The 20217-nt window shown below is 39.8% G+C and overlaps 1 protein-coding gene across 3 annotated transcripts in view; it reads right to left on the bottom strand.

The window, feature by feature from the left end:
* HHIP (hedgehog interacting protein) overlaps positions 1-20217 on the bottom strand; it is a 124515-nt gene that overhangs the window by 91620 nt on the left and 12678 nt on the right. For all 3 annotated transcript variants that reach the window (XM_090036317.1, XM_090036318.1, XM_090036316.1), the window contains exons 3-4: positions 12127-12283; positions 9633-9834 (exon numbers count right to left, since the gene is read on the bottom strand). In XM_090036317.1, coding sequence (XP_089892443.1) covers positions 9633-9834; positions 12127-12283 — 359 coding nt within the window. The remainder of the gene's footprint in view (positions 1-9632; positions 9835-12126; positions 12284-20217) is intronic.

Here is a 20217-nt window from a genome sequence, read left to right as displayed (position 1 = left end):
TCTGGGGTGGAGATCATCAGGACCAGCTGATTTAAATACATCCAGTCCCTCCAGAAGTTCCCTGACTAGATCCTCACTGACCCTTGGCCTAGGTGCACCTCCCCTGGTGCCTGGGAGGGAGGCCCAGTGGCGGGGGTTGATCCGGTCCCTGCTTAGGAAAATGGAGGCCAAGAAGTCGTTAAATAGGTTAGCTTTGTCATCTGGTGTGATGACCAAATTTCCCAGCATGCCTTTCAGGGGTCCCACGTTACCCAGTACCTTCTTTTTGCCCCCTATGTATTTAAAAAAGGACTTCTTGTTGTCCTTGATCCAGGAAGCTAGTCCCAGTTCCATCTCTGTCTTGGCCTTTCTGACCAACCCCCTGCATCCCCTAGCAACTGCGGTATAGTCATCCCTGGTGATGAATGTGGTTCACCTCACTGAACCACATTCAGTCTCCCACTTGCTTATTCTCCTTCTAGGTAGTCCCATTACTTTTTCTCTCCTAGCTGTCCAGTGGCTTCACTTAATCACAAGGGTACTCCCAGTTGTGCTGCCCAGTGACTAGGAGATGATCATGGCAAATGGGTGAATACAGTTGAAAAATCTGCTGGGGGAAGATATGAATTTAGAACCCAGCTCTTTCATAAGAACACTCTTACACAAGGCCTCATACCACCATGCTATGAGCAGTGTTAAACAGTCATCAGTTAAGGGGGGGTTTTGCCAGTTACAATTTCAAGAGACTTTCATGATACTTATGCTCCTCATCACAAGAAAATGAATTGCAGCAGCTGAATTGCAGACCATACTAAGGGCCCTTACAACATAAGGGTGCCTATGCACAAGTGGAATTCCAGTGCATCAAAGCAGACTTGATTAATCAAATCTGCTGGAGCTTGGCAATTCCCATGCTCCAGCAGCCTCCTCCAGTGCATCAACATTCCTATGCTTAAAAATGGCAGTGGGGGCACTTGAACTAAAGCTCATCAAATTTTTCCATTTTTAAGCACAGGGACGCTGATACATGAGATGCGGCAGCACTTTGATTAGAGAGGCTCTTGGAGCCACTCTAATTAAAGCATTACCCCATCCCCTCTACTTGGAGCATGTGTAAAAGTGCCTTTGTGTCTGCACCTTAAAGCTCTTTAACTTGTGCTAAGTGCCCTCTGAGCATCTCAAAAATATACCACTTCAGGCAAGGGTTAACTCTGGGTTATGCTATCTAGCTTGTGTTAGGGTAACTTCGGTCTGCTCCATGGAGATAAAACAAGCAAGTTGTGTGCATCCCAGGATGCACCACTCCCAGCCCCGCTCACCCAGAACAGGAATAGAACCCAAGTGTCCTGTCCTGCCTGCTAGCCATCCCTCCCTGCTCACCAGCGCCCTAGTAGCAAGTCGGAGCAGTGCAGGCAAGAAATGGTATTAACCCTTAACGTACAACAGCATGTTCTAATTTTAACATCATTCAACATACCGCAGATTTGATATGGTTTACCTTTAGATATCATAGTGGCAGTATGTGCAGTAGGGTAAGCTTAGCCACACAGGGTGGAATTTCGGCATGTTAGTGGTATTCAGGCTGTTACACAGAACAAAGCAGAATCTTGTTTAGTGACTTAGACCCCTAAAAGCTGTGCGAGTACAGATGGCAAAGTAGGATTTAGCCCCTCATGTCTGTCCCCTGGGAGATGAAGAAATAGAATGACACTGATTTTATTAAAAATGTATCTCACTGAGTTGCAGTTAATTTTGGTCTCATTGTTCGTTAATTATTTGGTTACATTGTAAACTTAGTTCGCTGTCTTGTTATGGAAGTTTGGCAGTGACAGTTATAAACTAAGGTTAAATAACAGCATCCATTTCATACCTCATTTTAAGTTATTCATAACTTCCTGAAACTTTCTATTGTTTGTTCTCTGACTAAAGGTGAGCTTTTCTTGAAAGCCTAAAGAAAACTGTTTTAGCCATTTCTAAGCATAAAGACAGTGAAAACAAATTGTCTTTCCATTATATACTGTTAAAAAATTTTTTTGAACATGCCATCATTAAAACAGGGGAGATATTGAAGCTGAAGCTTGAATCAGAGACTTTGTTTTGGAAGATGAAAAATGGGTTAAAAAGAGTCCTGTGCACACATTAGGGTGTTGAGGGCTCAAATTCTGATGCCTCAGGCAATAATTAGGAAAAAAACAAAACAAAAAACACTTGAGCACCTCCTTAAATCCTGGCACCTTGTTAAAGTTAAATATTGATGTAAGTGCTATGGTAAATCAAGATCACAACCTCTGCAGATCTCAGGGATACTTAAATTGTGTTGTGAAAACACACAGGACAGAGTAAAGGTTTCAATGCTAACCCTGTGGCCTTGTGCAAAACACTTTTTGGAGGTAAAGAGCTCATTTTTGGATTGGCCCAAGCAGCTTTGGAATATTTAGGGTTTTTTAGGTAGCACATCTAATACCCGCTAGTAACCTTTTGTATGTTTTTGCTAAGCATTTGAACTGCCAATGAAAAAAATGGGCCTATGCTACCTATGCCCCATGTTTCTCTTTTCAGCCTAACCCTGATATTTGGTCAGCTGTTCTTCCTCACAACAAGCCCATTGAATCAGTGGATCTATTTCTGAGTAAGAATTTGTTCAATTGGAGGAACTTAAGTTCTGACAATAATTGACTATCAAATTTAGCTAAACTTTATATGTTCATTAGGACAAGGAGGGATTCAGTAACTAAAACTGAACGCATGTACTTAAAATAACTTAAGTTACAAATGTGTATCTTTAATTTGCTTCAGAAAAGAACTGACTGTCAAAATAATTGCAACAAATTATATGAATATAACACACTTAAAAAATGCTGGAATCATAAAAGCATGCACAGTCCATTTTACTAGATAAACTGAAAGTAGGAAGAAACAAAAGTGCAGATGTGGTTTAAGATTTAGGGAAACTTTCTATTAAATTTTAAGCCATTGTGACAAGGAAAAGAAATTCATAGCCTGGGGGTGAAGCAGAAGGTGATTGAGGTCAAGAAGTCTAGCTCATATATTGTTAACAGCCTATCTTCAGTATCATTGCACTGACATATGTTTTCTGTTTTGGAGTTTTCTTTTTTTCCTCAGAGGCCTCAAAGACTTTGTCCTTTTATCATAGTGTTTTCATTATCCTTACTACTAAAACATAATTATTTGTTTAAAAAGAGTTGATCTCCTTACAATATAACTTGGCATGGCATCTCTATAAGGCAGTTTTAAGGATGCCCTGTTTGCTAAGATTTCTGCTTCAGACAATTTGTGTATCAAATGAAACAGAACAGTATGACTTAGGATGCAGTTCTGTTGTAGATCCTATAATTCCATGGTCAATAGATATACAAAGCCATGGATACCAAAAGGTACAATAAAATAAAAAGGATTTAGGAGTCACAGTGCACAGGCAACTGAACATGAATTCTCTCTGCAATGCTAGCCAATAAGAATAATGCAGTGCACAAATAAGGAAGTTGTGAGTAGGAAAAGGAAGATGATTTTACCTGTGTAGGTTGCACTGGAGAGACTAAAATTAAACTATGTTCTGGCATCCATGTTTTAAAGAGAATGTTAAGAAATTTAAGGACATGCAGAGAAGAGATGCAAACCTTACTTGGAGAAAAAATTTTAAGAGCTCATTGTGTTTAGCTTATCACAGAGAAGATTGAGAGGTGACTTGATTACAGTTTGTAAGTATGTTCACAGGGAAAAAATACCGTGATCTTTAATTTGGCAGAAAAAGACACAGCAGGAACCAATAACTGGAAACTGAAGCCAGACGAATTCAAATTACAAAGAGGGTGATTAATACCTGGAACAAACTGCCATGTGAAGTGGTGAGCTCTTCACCTGTGTTGTCATGAAATGAAGACTAAGGTCCAATTTGGTCACAGAAGTACCTAAACTTAGGGTGCTTATACATGTGCAGTGCACTGGAGCAGACTCAATTAATTGAGTCTGCTGGAACATGGTAATTACTGTGCTTCAGGAGACTCCAGCATCACATGTAGCAGCGTTCCCATGCTGAAAAATGGTGGCAGGGCATTTTACGAGCTTTAGTTAAAGTGCTGCTGCCACTATTTTTCAACGTGGGAACACTGACACACATGATGCTTCAGGTGCTTTAATTAAAGTGGCTCTCAGAGCTGTTCTAATTAAAGTGCCCCCTGACTCCTGGAGTAGGTCTATAAATACCTTAGATGGTGGAATATTTAAAATGGAAGTGTTTTAAGCCAGGAGGTTTGGTGCAGCTGGACCAAGTTTGGGCACCTATGACCCCTACATAAGTTAAGGGGAAACTAAGGACGTGTCTACAAAGAAAACTTACTGTGGCGGGCAGCAGTGTTTTAAGGCACACTGCATTACCCTGCATAGACTACCTCCTAAACTGGAATCAATGTGTAAGTATTGATTCAGTGCTGCTGGTGGGCTAATTAGAAGTCCTGACAATGCTAGGAAGGGTAGAAATGTTTGAGCCAAAAATACTCATTTAATGTGTCTGGAGTAAAGTGGGTCCAAAATATGTTGGAAGCAAAAGTTAATTTTGCAGCTGTGTCATTTAGTTCTATCTATGGCTACCAAAGACAAGCAGAAAGGACAGCCAGGTCAGAAAATGCAATGCTAGAAGAGCACATCTGCCAGCCAGGCTGCCAGTGAGGATCACTGATTTGGAGGTGTGAAGAAACAAGTTGTTTCTGGGCAGGGGTCTCTAGGGTTTGGCTTTTCTTTCCCCATGAATCTTGCATCTCTCTGTATTTGAGAATCCTCCCATAGGGTTCAGTTCATCCACCTTTGACACAAGAGCATATCTTCCTGCTATGATGAAATACAAGCTTAGTTTTAATGTGCTTGTGCCAACACAACATGTAATTCTGAATGTATATACCAACTTCCTTTATTCTGTTGTTTTTTTTTTTTTGGAGGGGAAGACAGCTGCCAGAAGTCCACAAAGTATATAAGTGGTGCCAACCAAAGTATGTAAGTGGTGTCAAATCCACTGCTGGTGATGAAGGTACCGGCGTCATAGGAGGATCATTGATCACTATCTGCAAACTCTGGGTAGATTGAGCAACTTCATATGACTGTCAAAATACATAGCTTACCAACCACATTAGAAAAGTAGAAGCACTTTGGCATAGAACCCCGTGCACTACTGCTAGCACAAGTGATTGTCAAATTCAGGGATGTCAAATTCACCTTGCATCTCTAGCGAGATCTGGACTCCAGGGCTCCTTGTCCCACCCATCACTGGCCACATCCTGAAATTCATTGGTCCATCAGTAGCCCAGGGAACCAGATGGTGCAGTTCTGTGGGCCGGATCCAATCTAAAGGCTTCTTCACAGCCCAACTTTACAATATAACCAGTGGCTCCCTTCATTCCAGTGTATAGATTTCCCGTCTATGGATCTGAATACAAATACTGTGATAAGGGAACTAATGCTAGTCAGACTAGGACCAACCTCCATGGCTATTTGTACTGCAACACGTCCTTCTGTCTACCCGTCTAAAATAGGCTTACCATGACCAACATTCCTCCTCACCAGCACAAAATGAAGAGAATGGTTAACTCATTGCAGTTTTGCCTTTATCCTTCTAGTCTGAGCTATCTTAAAAAAGCACAAGTTTAAAAACCTTTCTAACGGTATTTCATAGACATTACATAGACATTAGGGCTGGAAGGGACCTCTGAAGATCATCAAGTCCAGCCCCCTAATTGTTGCTTATGATTAATTCATGTGCAGATGTATAAAAATTATGTTTTGCCAGATAAAAGTTACAGCCATAAAAATTTGAAAAAATCATAATTTGTTATTGTAGTGATTAGAGGGTATGTGTTTGTTAATGCAAATTAAACAGAAAAGTCTTAAACTGCTGTTTTCAGGGGTGTTATTATATGATCGTTCTTCAAATAAAATTGTTATTGGATTAAGATGTTTTTGGGTTAAATTTGATATTTTTTACAAAATGTGAAAACTGTCTTTATATCCTTTTCAATAGACAATCTGCATATTCAATGCCAGGGTAAAAATATGACCTGTGTTATCCAGGACTTGTCAGACTAGATAACTGTGTTGTCCCTTCTGGCTTTAAAAGTCTAGTAATTTGTGAAAATAATGTGAAAACAGTAGAAAAGACTTTACACCATTTCAAAAACAGTTCACCTTGAATATTTTGGGCCTGATCACATATTACTAAGATTCCAGTGACTTCATTTTATGTTTGATTAATGCTGGTGTAAGAGGAGAATCAAACTCATGGGTGCCTGTACATGACCCCAAAGGCTGCTCCAGTGTGCTGTAACTACAATTAGAGTCTGTTAAAGCGTGGTTATTACCGTGCTTCAGCCATCCCCTGTGTCTCGTGTATCAGTGTCCCCACACTTCAAAATGGAGGCGGGAGTGGTTTAACTGAATCTCATTTGACCAGCTTTAGATAAAGCACCCCACTGCCATTTTGAAACATGGGGACACTGATTCACGAGATAATTCAGGCACTTTAATTAGAGCAGCTCTCAGAACCACTTTAATTAAAGCACCCCACCCTCTACCTCCAAGGCATGTATAAAAATGCCTGTTGTTCATAAGAAAAATATACACAAGTAGCTTCCATTACACTTACATTAATGGAAATGAAATATGTCTTCTGTACTGTAGAGAAAAAAAAATCCTTTCTTCAGACAGATTACATACAGGTACATTGCCTTTAAAGACCCTAGCCATTCATGGATAATAGTACCAACATCTATGTATTAAAGTTCTATTTTGCCATCTAGCAAAATAGGCAAAGATTCTGGAGAAATACTGTACTATGCATTTAAAAATCTGTAAATAGTGTATGTAGTAGCAAGGCACAGTGGACTGGTTCAATAATTCTCACTCTTTGAATATGTAAAACTTTAAGAGATACTCTGATATTCTTGACTGTACATCATGGGCACTAGCTACTGATCCTTTGGAAAGCTGGGCCATAAAAGAGCACTCTTATTTACTGGTATCTACCTCTTAAATCACATTTCGAGATAAAAGAAAGAAGTAGCAAATGCCCTTGAAGTATGACTATGTAAACAATTACTGTATGGCCACAAGGATGTCAGCCAGCTTGGGAAGGGAGGTAGCCCACAAGATGTCATATGTTATGATAGATACTGTTAAATGTTTAAGAGCTTTTAAGAATAATTATTAGAGATGACTTGGCTTTATTTATTCTCTCTTACTTTTGCAGGTAACTGAAGCTTGTTAACAGAACTATGTATACGGTGAAAATGAAAAAATCTTTCCATCAGAAAATTGCCAAGTATCTCTTAGCTGATTTTCAACATTGCTGAATGCTCAAGTGATTCCCACAGATTTGAGTAGCAGCTGCTGGGCACTTAGTCCTTTTGAAAAATCAAGCTACTTATTGGGATGCACATAAGAAAGTAACTTGAGATTGCTTTGTTGGAAAACCCAGCCCATTTTCCAGTGTACATCCTTTACTAATATCTAGGTCAGGAGTTGGCAACCTACGGCTTATGGGCGAGATTTGGCCCACGGAGCCACTGGATCCTGCCAGTGCAGTGGGGGCTTTGGCAGTGCTCGTTGGTGATGGGGCTTTGGGGGTGCTGCACAGCACTGTGGCCAGGCAGGACGGCACTTTGCCCATGCTGCACTGCAACTGGGTAGTGGAGAGAAGTGGCAGTGGGGAGAAGCTGCAGCAGTGGCTGCAGTTAGGTTCTAGCACAAGCCTGCTTTGGACCCAAGCTGGGTCATTCTGGTCTGGTGCCATAAAATGTGGCCAACCTGTGATCTATATAATGCTCTTCATCATGGTATTCCTAGTGCTTTATATTACATTTCACCATCACACTTTTTTTTGGTGGTATGTCTTAAAATACAATGTAGTGCCATATATAGGTACCTAAGCTTACTCAGAAGGAGTGTAATGGGGTTTGGCACTAACGTGACCATACTGCTTATAATATTGTGCCATGTAGATGCTTTGTTTGTTGTATATTTTGTCAATTTGTTTTTTTCTTCTCCTGGAGCTCTATAGCTGAAGGTTCCTCCACAGAGAGAAATGAAATGGTTAAATGAATCACAAAATCATAGGACTTAGGTATTTATTTTAAACAGAGTCATATTTTGCACATACACTACTCTGTTTCAAACCAAGAATCATCCAAACTCCTCCTGAAAAGAGGTGATCTGAAACCAGGCCATTGGTGTTATATCTGAAATATAAAATGACTATTTACCACGCGCTGTGCTATTTTGATTAATGTAACTCATTTTTCATTGTTTTTGAAAATTATGCCAAGAAGCAAGTGAAATCCTTTCATCTAAGGAGGCTGGCATGTTGTTGTAGTTGTGATGTTCCAAGAAATGTATGAGAGAGAAGGATCTTTTATTGGACCAACTGTATAGTTGGAAGAGACGTTGGACAAGCTTTTGGGCATAGAGGACCCTTCTAGCTGAAGCATCCCTAAGTAAAGACACTTTATGCCAAAAGTTTTTCCAATATTTCTTCCAACTACACTGCTGGTTCAGTAAAAGATATCACAAAAACCTCTTCATTTCTACCCAGGAGAACTTTTATAATCTTTTCTCCAATGCCTTATGAAGGATGTTTGTGCCTGAAAGCTTGCAATTAAAGAAATTTTTTTGCAAAAATCTTCTTCGTCTAATAAAAGATACCATCTCTACTATGAGTCCTGATTGTCTTGCCTCTCAGTCATTTAAGGAGACTTTTGTGACATAAGCTGCTTCTTGACAGTAGTATACATGACAGTAAGTAAGCATTGAAATAAAATATAGACCATTCCCATATGAATATCTTGTGTAAGACTTGCAAGTCGCCTAACAGTTTACTTACCCCATGATTTTTTGTCACACCAGAAATCCTGCTTAAAAAAACTCCACCACATTCACTTTAATGGCCAAATACCAGGGGTCTACTCCAGCTCCTCTTAGAGTCAGTAATAGACTTTCAGTTGACTTTAATGAGAGTTGTTACAGACAGTTGTTATTTGGGCTTGCAATTGGAGATGAAATAACTTTATTAGGTACACACAGTGTACCAATCATTGGAGAGCAGCTCCCAATCTAATGGATAGTTTGTGAGACATTCTTGGATAGGTTGTAGAAAAGAAAGCTCCTCCTTCTTAGGTGGTGTGGTGAGAAGTATCCCTCCTGTTTCCTTCTACCACACCATTGGTAATAAACATTTCAAATTAGAATAATTCCTTAAATTCCTTAAATGGGACAAACTTGGTCCCATTTATGTTAATAGCAAAATTCCATGCACTTCACTGGTAGGATAATCGTGCCTGAATAATATAAATGTAGAGATAATGTTGATTCTGGTGTAATATATCTTTGTGTATCTTTAAGGTGGATGGCAGATTAAAATTTCACTTGAGAAAAAAGAGTATTTTGTTAAGTCACTTTCTTTGTCAGCTGAAACTCTGCCATATTTTAGAGAGATTCCTATATTCTCAAATAGTCTTTTTAAATTAAAATATTTTCCTGAAAAAACCCTGACTCCATTTACCCATGAATGTTTTGAATGAAATTAAATGTGCATGGTGAGTGTGCATAATGAGATTAAACTATACAAATAGTGAGAGAGAAATAAAAATTCCAACCTTTATTCCACTTTGAACAAGCTTGTGTATGTCCAGAAAAAGTTCCTTCATTATCTCCCCCTCAGGAGTGAAAATCTTGACATATCCCTCCTTTTCAAGGATAAAGAGACGATGAGATCCATCCCCACAATGCACTGCTCCAACAGGCTGTCTCAACCCACTCACAACCTCTTGAATACAGAAGCAGTTGTGCTTGTGTTTTCTAAAGAAATTTGAAAAATAAAACAGTGAAAACTTTGTTTCATTTCTCTAATAAAATAAAGTTATCAGAACCAGTATATATTCCCACCCCACCCACCCCAAGAACTAAAATTTGAGAGTCTTGAAATTGTACTACAACGTTAGTTAAAAAAGGCCAAACAGGTTCTCCCTTCAAATGTACCCAGTCAATGGAAGTAATCTGTGTACATCCAAGAGCATAATTTGGGATTTTATTACTGAGATCTATGGGAAAGTATAACTTGATCTGAGATAGAAGATGGGGAGAAGGAGAAAATATGTTAAAAGGCAGGAAAGTTAATATTTTAGGAAAATTTTGCCCTAAAGTAAGCACTGTAAATTCTAACAACTTTAAAATTTAACAAAAGTTGTCACTTAAAATCTTTTTTAAGTGGATGACTTATTTTGGAGCATTATTATTAAATATCCTAATCCAATTTATTCACAACAGTGGAAAATTCAGAAGAGAAAAAATGGAAAGTCCTATACTATATAATGAAAGAATTTGTTGATAATATATCAATATAGAGAAAATACTTCTGTCAGATGCTATCTACCAGTAGTTACAGAATTCAGGCCAAAATGACACACATGAATAGGGTGACCATATGGGACTATGGGAAATCCAGGACATCCACCACTTCCCAAGTTACTGGCACAGCTGCAAGCGGAAGCACAGCACCATGGTGCACCAGGCAGTGCCTGCCTGCCTGTCTTCCTGGCATACCACATCACTCTGCCTCCCCACCAGACTGTACCCAATGCCTCTGCAATTCTGGGATTCTTGCTTTAATCTTCACCAACTGGCCTGTGAAATCTGGGACTATTCCTGCTAAGCTGGGATGTTCAATTACCTTACATATGAATCAAAGAATTGTAGAGAAGTAGGGCTGAAAGGGATCTCCAGAGGTCATCAAATCCAACCTCCGGCCTAAGGCAGGATCCTCCCTATCCAAACCATTGTATACAAACCATTCTAAATTTTACATAAGACTACTATAAACCCTGACACAACAAAGACCTAACACTGCAACCTACCGCAGATAAATCAGAAGAACCAGGGCAGCCAGTATCCTGCTTCTATGAAATGTTGCCAATATGTACTCAAGAGATCTCAGGTACAGGGCCACAACCCTTGCTACAGAGGAAGGGAAAACCCCCCGGAGTTCATACCAATCTGACCACAGGGTAAAACTCTTTTCTGACCCCAAATACGGCAATCAATCTGACCCTGAGCAGAGGGGCAGGACCCTGTAGCCAGGAGCCTCTGGCTTTGGTCCCAGCTGGATCACTGGCACTCCCCAGTCAAAATCTCCAGTCTTGGCTGCAGCCAACACCCAATGCCTCTGAAAAAATCTTAAAAACACCATGACACATGTACCAGAAAGCAGGGTAGGGGGTAACCAGCAAAGTCCAGAAGCATGGGAAATACTGATAATAGAACATAAACATTCCTACAGACCAACCTCTTCTTGAACACCTCCAGTGATGGAGAGTCCACCACTTCCCTAAGCAGTCTATTCCACTGCCTCACTGTTTTAACACTGAAGAAGTTTTTTTTTTCCAGAAATCCAATCTAAACTTACTTTGCTGCCACTTCAAGCCATTGGTCCACGTCCTTTCTGCAGCAAGTGAGAAAAAGTGTTTTCCCTTTTTTTTATGGCATCCCTTCACGTACATGGAGACTGCTATTGTGTCTCCTCTAAAGCACCTTTTTCACAAGCTGAACATGCCTGGGTCTCTCAGCCTCTCCTCATATGACTTGCTTTCCAAGCCTTTTATCATCTTTGTTGCCTGTCTCTGGACCCTCTCTAACTTCTCTGTGTCCTTTTTAAATTGTGGAGCCTAGGCCTGCACACATTACTCCAGATGAGGGCTAACCGGTGCCAAAGAGAGAGGTACTATCAACTTGTTTATCTTTCCATAGTGCTGCCATCCAGCCAGGTGTCACCCATTTTATATTTGTGTTTTTGATTATTCCTCCCAAGGAGCAGCACCTTGCATTTATCTGCATTGAACTTCATCCTGCTAGCTCTGGCCCAACTTTACGATCTGTTGAAGTATGTATGAATCATAGAGAAGCCAGGCTTGTAATACACTGTTAGTAACCTAAATACTGAAAAGTCTTAAAGTTCAAATACACTAACAGCAGCAGAAGAAAATAACATCTGGAGCACACAGCTGCTAAGCATAAGCACAGACTGAGCTGATTCACTGTGAAAACCACAAAGATTTGTCAGTTTTTTTAGATTAAACATCATTTATCTTTATGAACCTGCTGATCTCTTCCACTTTGTCATATTCTTCCATCTGGTCCAAATAGTTAGAAGCTGGGCCTCGCACTTGTTTTCTTGGGAAATCTGGAAAGCACAAGCCACCATCTTTTCTTGCATAGTAAAAGCAAAACTCATCAGCTGTTGTTTGGAGAAAACCTTAAAAATGTAAAAGAGCAGAAAAATATTCAGCATATTATCATATCTGCTTGTTTTGAGCCTTCAAGCTAATCTTCATGTGGGGTATAGTTTGAAGGGAAAAAAAAATTTTTTAAACACAGGTCTATGTTACAGTAAAGATTTTTTTTCTGGAATAAATGCAGATACATAAATGGCTTTCTTGGGTTAGTCTTTTGACAGCTTTGATTTAAAAGGGATTAAAATGGCAATGATGTTACATGGAACATGGGCATTGAAAGGAAGCCATTCTCCCTTATGTCCAGGTTGTTCAGTAGTTCTCTCCAAAGAAGAGAACTACTAATAAAACAGAACTTGATTTCTATTCTGTAACTTGTTCAGCCTGTGTTTAATTTTGTCCACTAACATGGGGGAACCCAAAGTCTAATTCCTCAGCCTCCAGCACTTCAAAAAAAGGAGTGCTTCATATTGCTCTGTAGTCTGATGAAATAGCTTCTATAAGTGATCTTAAGCTGAAAGGAGGTCTTTTGGGTTTGGGGTTTTGAACCAACAAAGAAAAATATGTGGAAATAAAGATCTTCAAGGAAGAGTATTACAGCTCTTGGCATTTTACAAATTTCAAATGACAGCAAGAATATAACCGTCTATATACCCATTTCTAGAAAACTTGATCCTTGTTAGCCACATTTGCATCAGAAAGTAGAATTTGGCACTTTATATACGTGTGGGGCTTCTGGTAAGATGTAATAAGAGGCCCTAATTTAAAAATCTTAACGTTTCCCATGCCTTGCCAGAATAATGAAAAAGGGGAGTTGTATGGGCCAGGACATCACAGCATATACAGAATCCATAATGGTGTGGCATACTGTAAAGGTTTTATTGGCACTCAGTTGGGATCATCTGCATGTGGCCTCACCACATATGAGTAAGGAACTTGTCCCAGAGTCATGCCAATAAAAGCTTTGGCCTGCAACTTGTAATTAGAGCTGGTCATGGATTTTTTTTTTTTTTTTGACAAAACTGTTTTTTTGTTGGGAAGTACCAGTTTTTTGAAATTGCAACTTTCTACAGAAACACATTCGTTTCACCAAAACTTTATGTAGGAAAATTTTCATGTCTAGGATGGAATTTCTGGTCAAAATGAATGGGAGAGACAAACAGACAACAAGATTCATCCTGATACAGGTAACAGTTGAATGGTTAGCTTATTTTCCCAGTGGGAGGTAGGAGACCTTGGTTTACATCCCAGTTCCATCTGATTCTGAACAGAGAATTGACTTTGAGTTTTCCACCTCTCAAATGTATTCATAATCATCAGGTAATTAGGTATTTTGTTTTTTCATGAAGAAAAAAAGGAGCTTGTCTTCATTCATATACAGAATGGAAAATTATTTGAAATGACAAACATCCTGAAAGAATAGGAAAACCAATTTTCACTCAGCTCTCCTTAGAATTGTGTTTGTCTTAGGTGAATCTTATATTGGGATTCTTCAGGACTCTCCCCTGTAAATATCCTGTTTATTTCAAATAATAAGCTAAAATTTGCTTTTGGATTATATAAAATACTTGGAACACATGATAGTGGGTTGTAATACAAAGGTTTGATAGGCATGAATTTGGTATTTTAGTAAATATCAACTGCAAAGAGCTGGAAAGAGAAAATCAGGAGAAACTAAGATAAATAATTTTCATATGAAACAATTGAAGATGAATCATGGAGCGATAACTATCTAAGCTTTGTAGATATCATGCCAGACTCAAAGGTAATCCAAAATTCTATTCAATTATTTGATATCAACAGGCATAATTTGAAATTTAATAATGTCCTACTCTACGCATCATAAACATTCAACATAAGTATGATGGAGAATTGGAGTTGGAGAATTCAAAAGCTGAATATGTCATTTTATTCAGGTCAGCTATTCTGAATTTGAATGTCATCACTATAACTAGGAGTACAGTTTGATCACTGTGTAGCCAGCTTATGTTCATCTCTAGTAACAGACAGGTATAAACTCATTTAACAAATACCTTATGGAATTCCCTGTACTTATACATAATGTCACAGCTTTATGCCTTTGGTTCTTTTTATTACGATGTATATTTTAGCGTGTATAAAAGTATGAATTGTGCTGCACTTGTTTTTGCCATTCAGCAAACCCAGCTCTTTCTTCCCTACAAGCACAAGAGATAATCTGAGGTTGCATTTGGTAAAATCCTGTTTCTATAAATTGGGGTTTAAGCTGAACTGTAAACACTTTGTGTCACTCAGAGACTAAATGGTTAAGAAATAATGGAGCATCAGTTGTACATTATCAGTGATGTTTTCAAAACTGCTCACCTTTGGCCTAATCTACTGCCATTAACTTTAGTGGGAGTGTAATTAAGCCAATGCTGAGTATTTCTGAAAATGCAACTCTTTCCATCTCCCATCTAGTAAAGGTGCTGCCAATGCATAAAAGGTGAGAATTTGGCCACTATGTTGTTCTTGGTGAGAAAAAAGCTACTTACAGAAATATCTGCTACCATATCTTAGGCCCCTTTTAGACATTCAGGTAAAGGTATTATAAGATCTGATACATGATCCACAGAATTGCACCTGCTGCTTTGTCACACCTGCATAGCAGGAAGCATGATTGTGGGATCCAGCAGCAGATATTGTCACGCCTTATAGGCAGGTACAGCGGGAGCCTGGAATTGCCACCCCAGGCTCCCCCTGCACCAGCAGGTAAAAAGGTCCTGCAGCTGCAAATTCTATAGTTGATAGAACCTGCAGCTACGGCAGCCCTGAGGCACCTCCAGGACCCAAAGTCTACAGCCAAGGGACACTCAGTCCTGGCAACTGTAGCCCCCTCAGCTGCAGAAGTTCTAGCCTTGACTACACATGGTGTACCCCTCTGGCTAAAAGCTCTGTCACCTGACCCAGTTTCCAGCCACAGGGGGAGGTCTTGCTACACATGCAAATTAAAGCTGGATTGCAACCAGCTTCAAAGTTATTGCACATTTGCCAGCTCTAATTTTATAGCTGGTTGGAACTTTTATGGTGTGATAGTTAGTTTGTACATGTAGCCAGTCTAAATAAATTGTGCATTTAACCCTGTAATTGCAGGGTACATGTAATGTGTAGAAGGGGCCTTATATATAGACATACAGACTGGTTGAATAAAGAAATAATTATAATGCATATGGGGGTCAAAAATCTGCAGTATTGTTCTATTCCCCTGTCTATTATATCCATTTATTGCCTCTTGTCTTTTGCTTGGATTGTGAGGACTGACTTTTTGTTTATACTTGTACAGCATGTAGAGCACAGTCAGGCTTTGTTCCATGACTGGAATTCCTTGGACATTTATAAATGTGCTCTGGGAGGTGGGGAGGTTGGGGGATGGTGGGGATGCTTTAATTAGGGTAGCTCTGAGAGCCACCCTAATTAAAGTGCTTGCAGTGTCATGTGCATTGGAGTCCCTGTGCTGAAAAATGGTGGGGGTGCTTTAACTAAAGCTCATCAAACCAGAGTTAGTTTAAAGCGCCCCACCACCATTTTTCAGTGTGGGGACACTGATACATATGATGCTGGAGTCTGCTGGAGCACTGTAATTACCTTGCTCCAACAGACTCGATTAATCGTGCTGTAATTACAATGTGTCAGAGCAGCCTCTCTGCATGTGTATAGGTGCCCCTAGGCACCAGGGTAACATCAATTGTAAATAGTAATTTTGTTCATTTTGTAGTGAAATACATTTGCTGCTGATTTTTCTGAGAGCTGACTAAAGACTACAGAGTTTGGCCTTCTGTGAATTTCTGTAGCTCTTACTATGTTTTTAAAGAACCATACATGTCATTACCAATTTCCTACCAATTGTAGGAGTGTTGACACAGCAATGACTGTACTCACACAGAGAAAACCTCAAATCACAGAGGAAAGACAAAATGTAAAGTAACGGTACTGTACACTTCAAAGTTTTGCACAGGCCTGTATTTGACATACTTTGCAGAATTACTGTCCTGAAAACAAGAATCACACTGTCCGTGAGTCATACGGGCCTTTCAATCAAGGAAAAAAAATTAAGAGTTTCTGCGTTATCAGGGTTTTAGAAGGAAGAGGAAGTTGCATGATTCAAAGCTGTATGCACATAGAATGTTTCTCTGATCCCAGATCCAGTGCTCATCTCTAATCTCTATTGACCTACATTTGCAATTCAACTCTCCCATTCAGTTGATGTAGTCTTCACTAAACACCACTCACTGGTCTTACCATCACTGGATTATCCACCTAACAGTACTTTGTCTCCCCCAGTATCACTCATCCTTTCTCTTCTTTTACCTTTCTACTAATTCTTTACTGTCTTTCAGTCTGTCAAAATCCACAATAGAACTAGTAGAGAAAACCAAGACAAATTTCAGTGGCATTTTCTCAATTTTTTTACTATTTTTTTCAATATTTTCAATGGCCAAAAATCATGTTTTGGTGAAACTCATCCAGACTTTAAAATCTGAAAAAAATTATTGAATTTAGTCCATGGAATTTTTCCTTCAGTAAGGGAAGAATTCTGTTTCCCTTTGTGCACCAAAATGGCAGATTTCTAGCTGTTTAAGTGGTGTTTTTGGTACTTACATACAGGTTGCGTTTCTATTATCCCTTCCGCATGAGTTCATAAGTGTGCATACATAGACTGAACATTGCACAATAGAAGACTGTACACTAGCCAGGCACATAGGTGACTGTGTACATGTGCCCACTATGTACTTGGTGTACTTGCAAGTGTGTGAGAGTCACAAAAACGTAGGTGGCTAGAGCCTACATCTCTGACTTTCCAGCAGTGTGATAACCACCATGACACAGGTTAGGCATTATTTAATTTATTCTCTAGAGTGCTTTTTGAAGCTGGCAGGATCAGGAGGAAGAGCACAAGCTGTAGAATGTATGCTTCAGTGAGATGCCTGCTGCTCTTGAAGGAAGTAGGCCCTGGATTCTAGCCTGATCCTTGCATCTAATGGGGCAAAAACTTACACGTTGCTCTCCATCTATTTTATCCAATGACTATTAAATGTAAGGGCCAATTTCAAAAGGAGCACTGAAGGTGGGGTTGGATAATGCTTAACATGTAGCATAGTGCTGTTCTGGGAAGCCAGAGAAATATAGACTTAAAGCCCCTCCAGTCATAGGAAACAAGAACCGAAGTGTCCTTCTTCCTGGCTAGTGGACTTAACCACTCAGCTATTAGGGATAAAACATGGAAGGCTGTCTTCCATTTTTTCTAGGACTTACACTCGGGTATGGACATACATAACCACATACATGCCTGACCATGGCAAAGCCTACTAGGCACATTCAGTTTACATGCATCCACAGTGCAGGGGTAATAGAATCAAAATGGGTGTGTCTACACATGCTTTTATGCACACACATGCTTAATGTGCATTAGCCTAATGTGCATTAAGGTGATTTAGGTGCGCGTCTACACATGCACAAGCTAAGGTGCATTAACGCATGTGTGCAGACCATCTTGGGACTTAAGTTCACTAATGCAACTTAGCTATTCATGCATAAATTTGATACCTGCTTTATGCAGGTATCAAATTTAGGCTCTAATAGCATAACATTGCCATTTTAAGGCATGTTAAGGATTTGCATGTGTAGACACATGCCCTTAATGCGCCTTAAATTGGGCTAATGTGCATTAAATGTGCATGTGTAGACATGTCCAATCTATACGTAAGAGCCAAATTATCACTATATGGCTAGAAAACTGCTACGTAAGTGCACAAAGGGAAATAGTATTCTGCCATAAGTTCCCCCCATGCTCTTCAATTTTGTTTTTTTATCCATTGCCTAAGTTTTTGTCTCTTTTCAATATGAACTTTCTATCACACATAATTTCTTTTACCTTTTTCCTGTTGCAAGGTTCACCCAGCAAACTCTCAGTCTTGCCTGCTCTCACCAACTCTACTCTGTTGCTGCAGTCATCCAGCTAAGTACTGATGGCAGCTTCACTCCTGCAATTTTGTCACTTTTCTGCCATCGCAATTCTCCAGTCAATTCTGCAGTTGCAAAATTGCAATCACTACTGCCTCTTTTCCAGTTTTGACCACTTCATCCTTAAACTTTTTCCTTGCTCTGACCTCCTTTACTCAAGATTGCAACAATACCAACAGAATATGATGGGACCCCTGCCCTAGTACTTCTTATGTCCAATCCCTGGTAATGCTCTACTCCAACCTTTTTAAGCACAAGATCACTTTTTGAATTAAAATGCAACCCAGGATCGATCTACTGCTGCATGGAGCTGGGGCAGAGCTGTGATCCCCTGCCTGCGCACCCCTGTCCAGAGCATGCAGGCTACAAATTGTGGCTCTGCCCTGGCTCTGAAGCAAACTGCCCCCATCCCAAGTTCCCAATGGTTCCAGAGCAGCCCCCTGTTCTGCTCTGCCACATGCATTGCCAGTGTGGCTCAGGCTGGTCTCAGTGACAACTCCAGCCTGAGCTTTCCTGTGCAGGTGTGGCTGGGGTCTCCATGGAGACTCACCCAAGCCATGAGAGCAGGGGCTGCTGGGAAACAGAGTCCAGCTGCTGGTCAGATCAGGCTTTTTGCCTATCCCTGTTTTATGCCTAACTTCAGCTTGAAAAACAAAAAGATGGGGGACTGAGACTGAGATCAACTGTCAGAGGCTCCACAACCAACCAGTCAATCATGATCAACTGGCTAGTGACTACTGCTCTACTTTATCACCATTACCAGCACCGAGATTCACAGCTCGCTCTCCTTTTCTGACCACTCCAAGTACCCAAGCAAACCTATGCCATATGGTCTCATGTTCCCCATCATTCCCACTTTCACCTTAAAATTGTTCTCCTTTTCAGATCCTTCACAATAAGGTTTTGCCTTTCAACTCAGCCTTTGCTCTAATGCTTATATTCTCTCTTCAATCATTCATTTCCAAGTTCCCTAACATGCCATGTACAGCTGTTGTCTGGAATTTCTCTCTTCCAGGTCCCCCCTAGACTCCTCTAGACACCTTCTGTCAAAGATGATACCAGCCTATGAAGAAAGTAGGAAGAAAGCATACTGTCCACATTTATCTTGGCCCATGCACAGCATCATCTAGTCCATTGACTTTAGTTAAGCTACACTTATCTATACCAGTTGGATAAAGGCCCATTGCCTTTATTTCTGTTACTTATTCTTAAGATTGAGAATACAGTTTTACATTGGGTAAATGATGCATAATTCTAGTTTCCTGCGATTTTCTTGCTTCATAATCAAGGACTTTGAAAAGTTTCTCAAGCTATAAGGGAATATATTTTTGCCATCATAGGTAAAAATATTGACAAAACCATATTTACTTCTCTCCTTTCATCTATTGCCAGCATCATGGAGGTGATTCCAGGTAGTTGTTCTTTCTGATAAAATCTTTAGGGGTTATCAGGGGAATTCCACCACACAACCTACTCCCCCAATTCCAGTCATTTTTCAGATGATAGTAAATGGTCTTTTTCCATCACAAACACACGTGCACACATTAAGTATCATCGCATACATGCAACAGCAACTGAGAGTGGCATTGTTGCAGCCTATGCAATTGAGGGAACATAACTCCGTATGGATTTTTGTTTAAATGTCTAGCACCTGGCTTCTGATGCCATTTGGTTTGGGTGCCATTAATTTGATTTAAAACAATCCATATGTAGAGTCTAGCTTTCGTAATATTGGAATATGGATTCACATACAATTACCTCAACCCACTTCTATTTAGAACAAGAACAGTGAGGATAATGGAACAGGTAGGTTGTTGAATACCTACCAAGGTTGCTGTGCTTTCACACTACCATTTTATGGGTGCTTTAGAAGTGAAAGAAAATGTCAATTTTAATTCAAAGGGACATGTGTTCCCCTTATCTGGGGAGCTCTTTAGATTGGCTCCTAGATTTTGGCAATAAGCATGTAGGTTGGGAA

The sequence above is a fragment of the Crocodylus siamensis genome, chromosome 2, assembly GCF_052110815.1.
Source record: "Crocodylus siamensis isolate JL-2025a chromosome 2, ASM5211081v1, whole genome shotgun sequence".
NCBI lineage: Eukaryota > Metazoa > Chordata > Crocodylia > Crocodylidae > Crocodylus > Crocodylus siamensis.
This window is presented reverse-complemented; position numbering and strand designations above follow the sequence as displayed.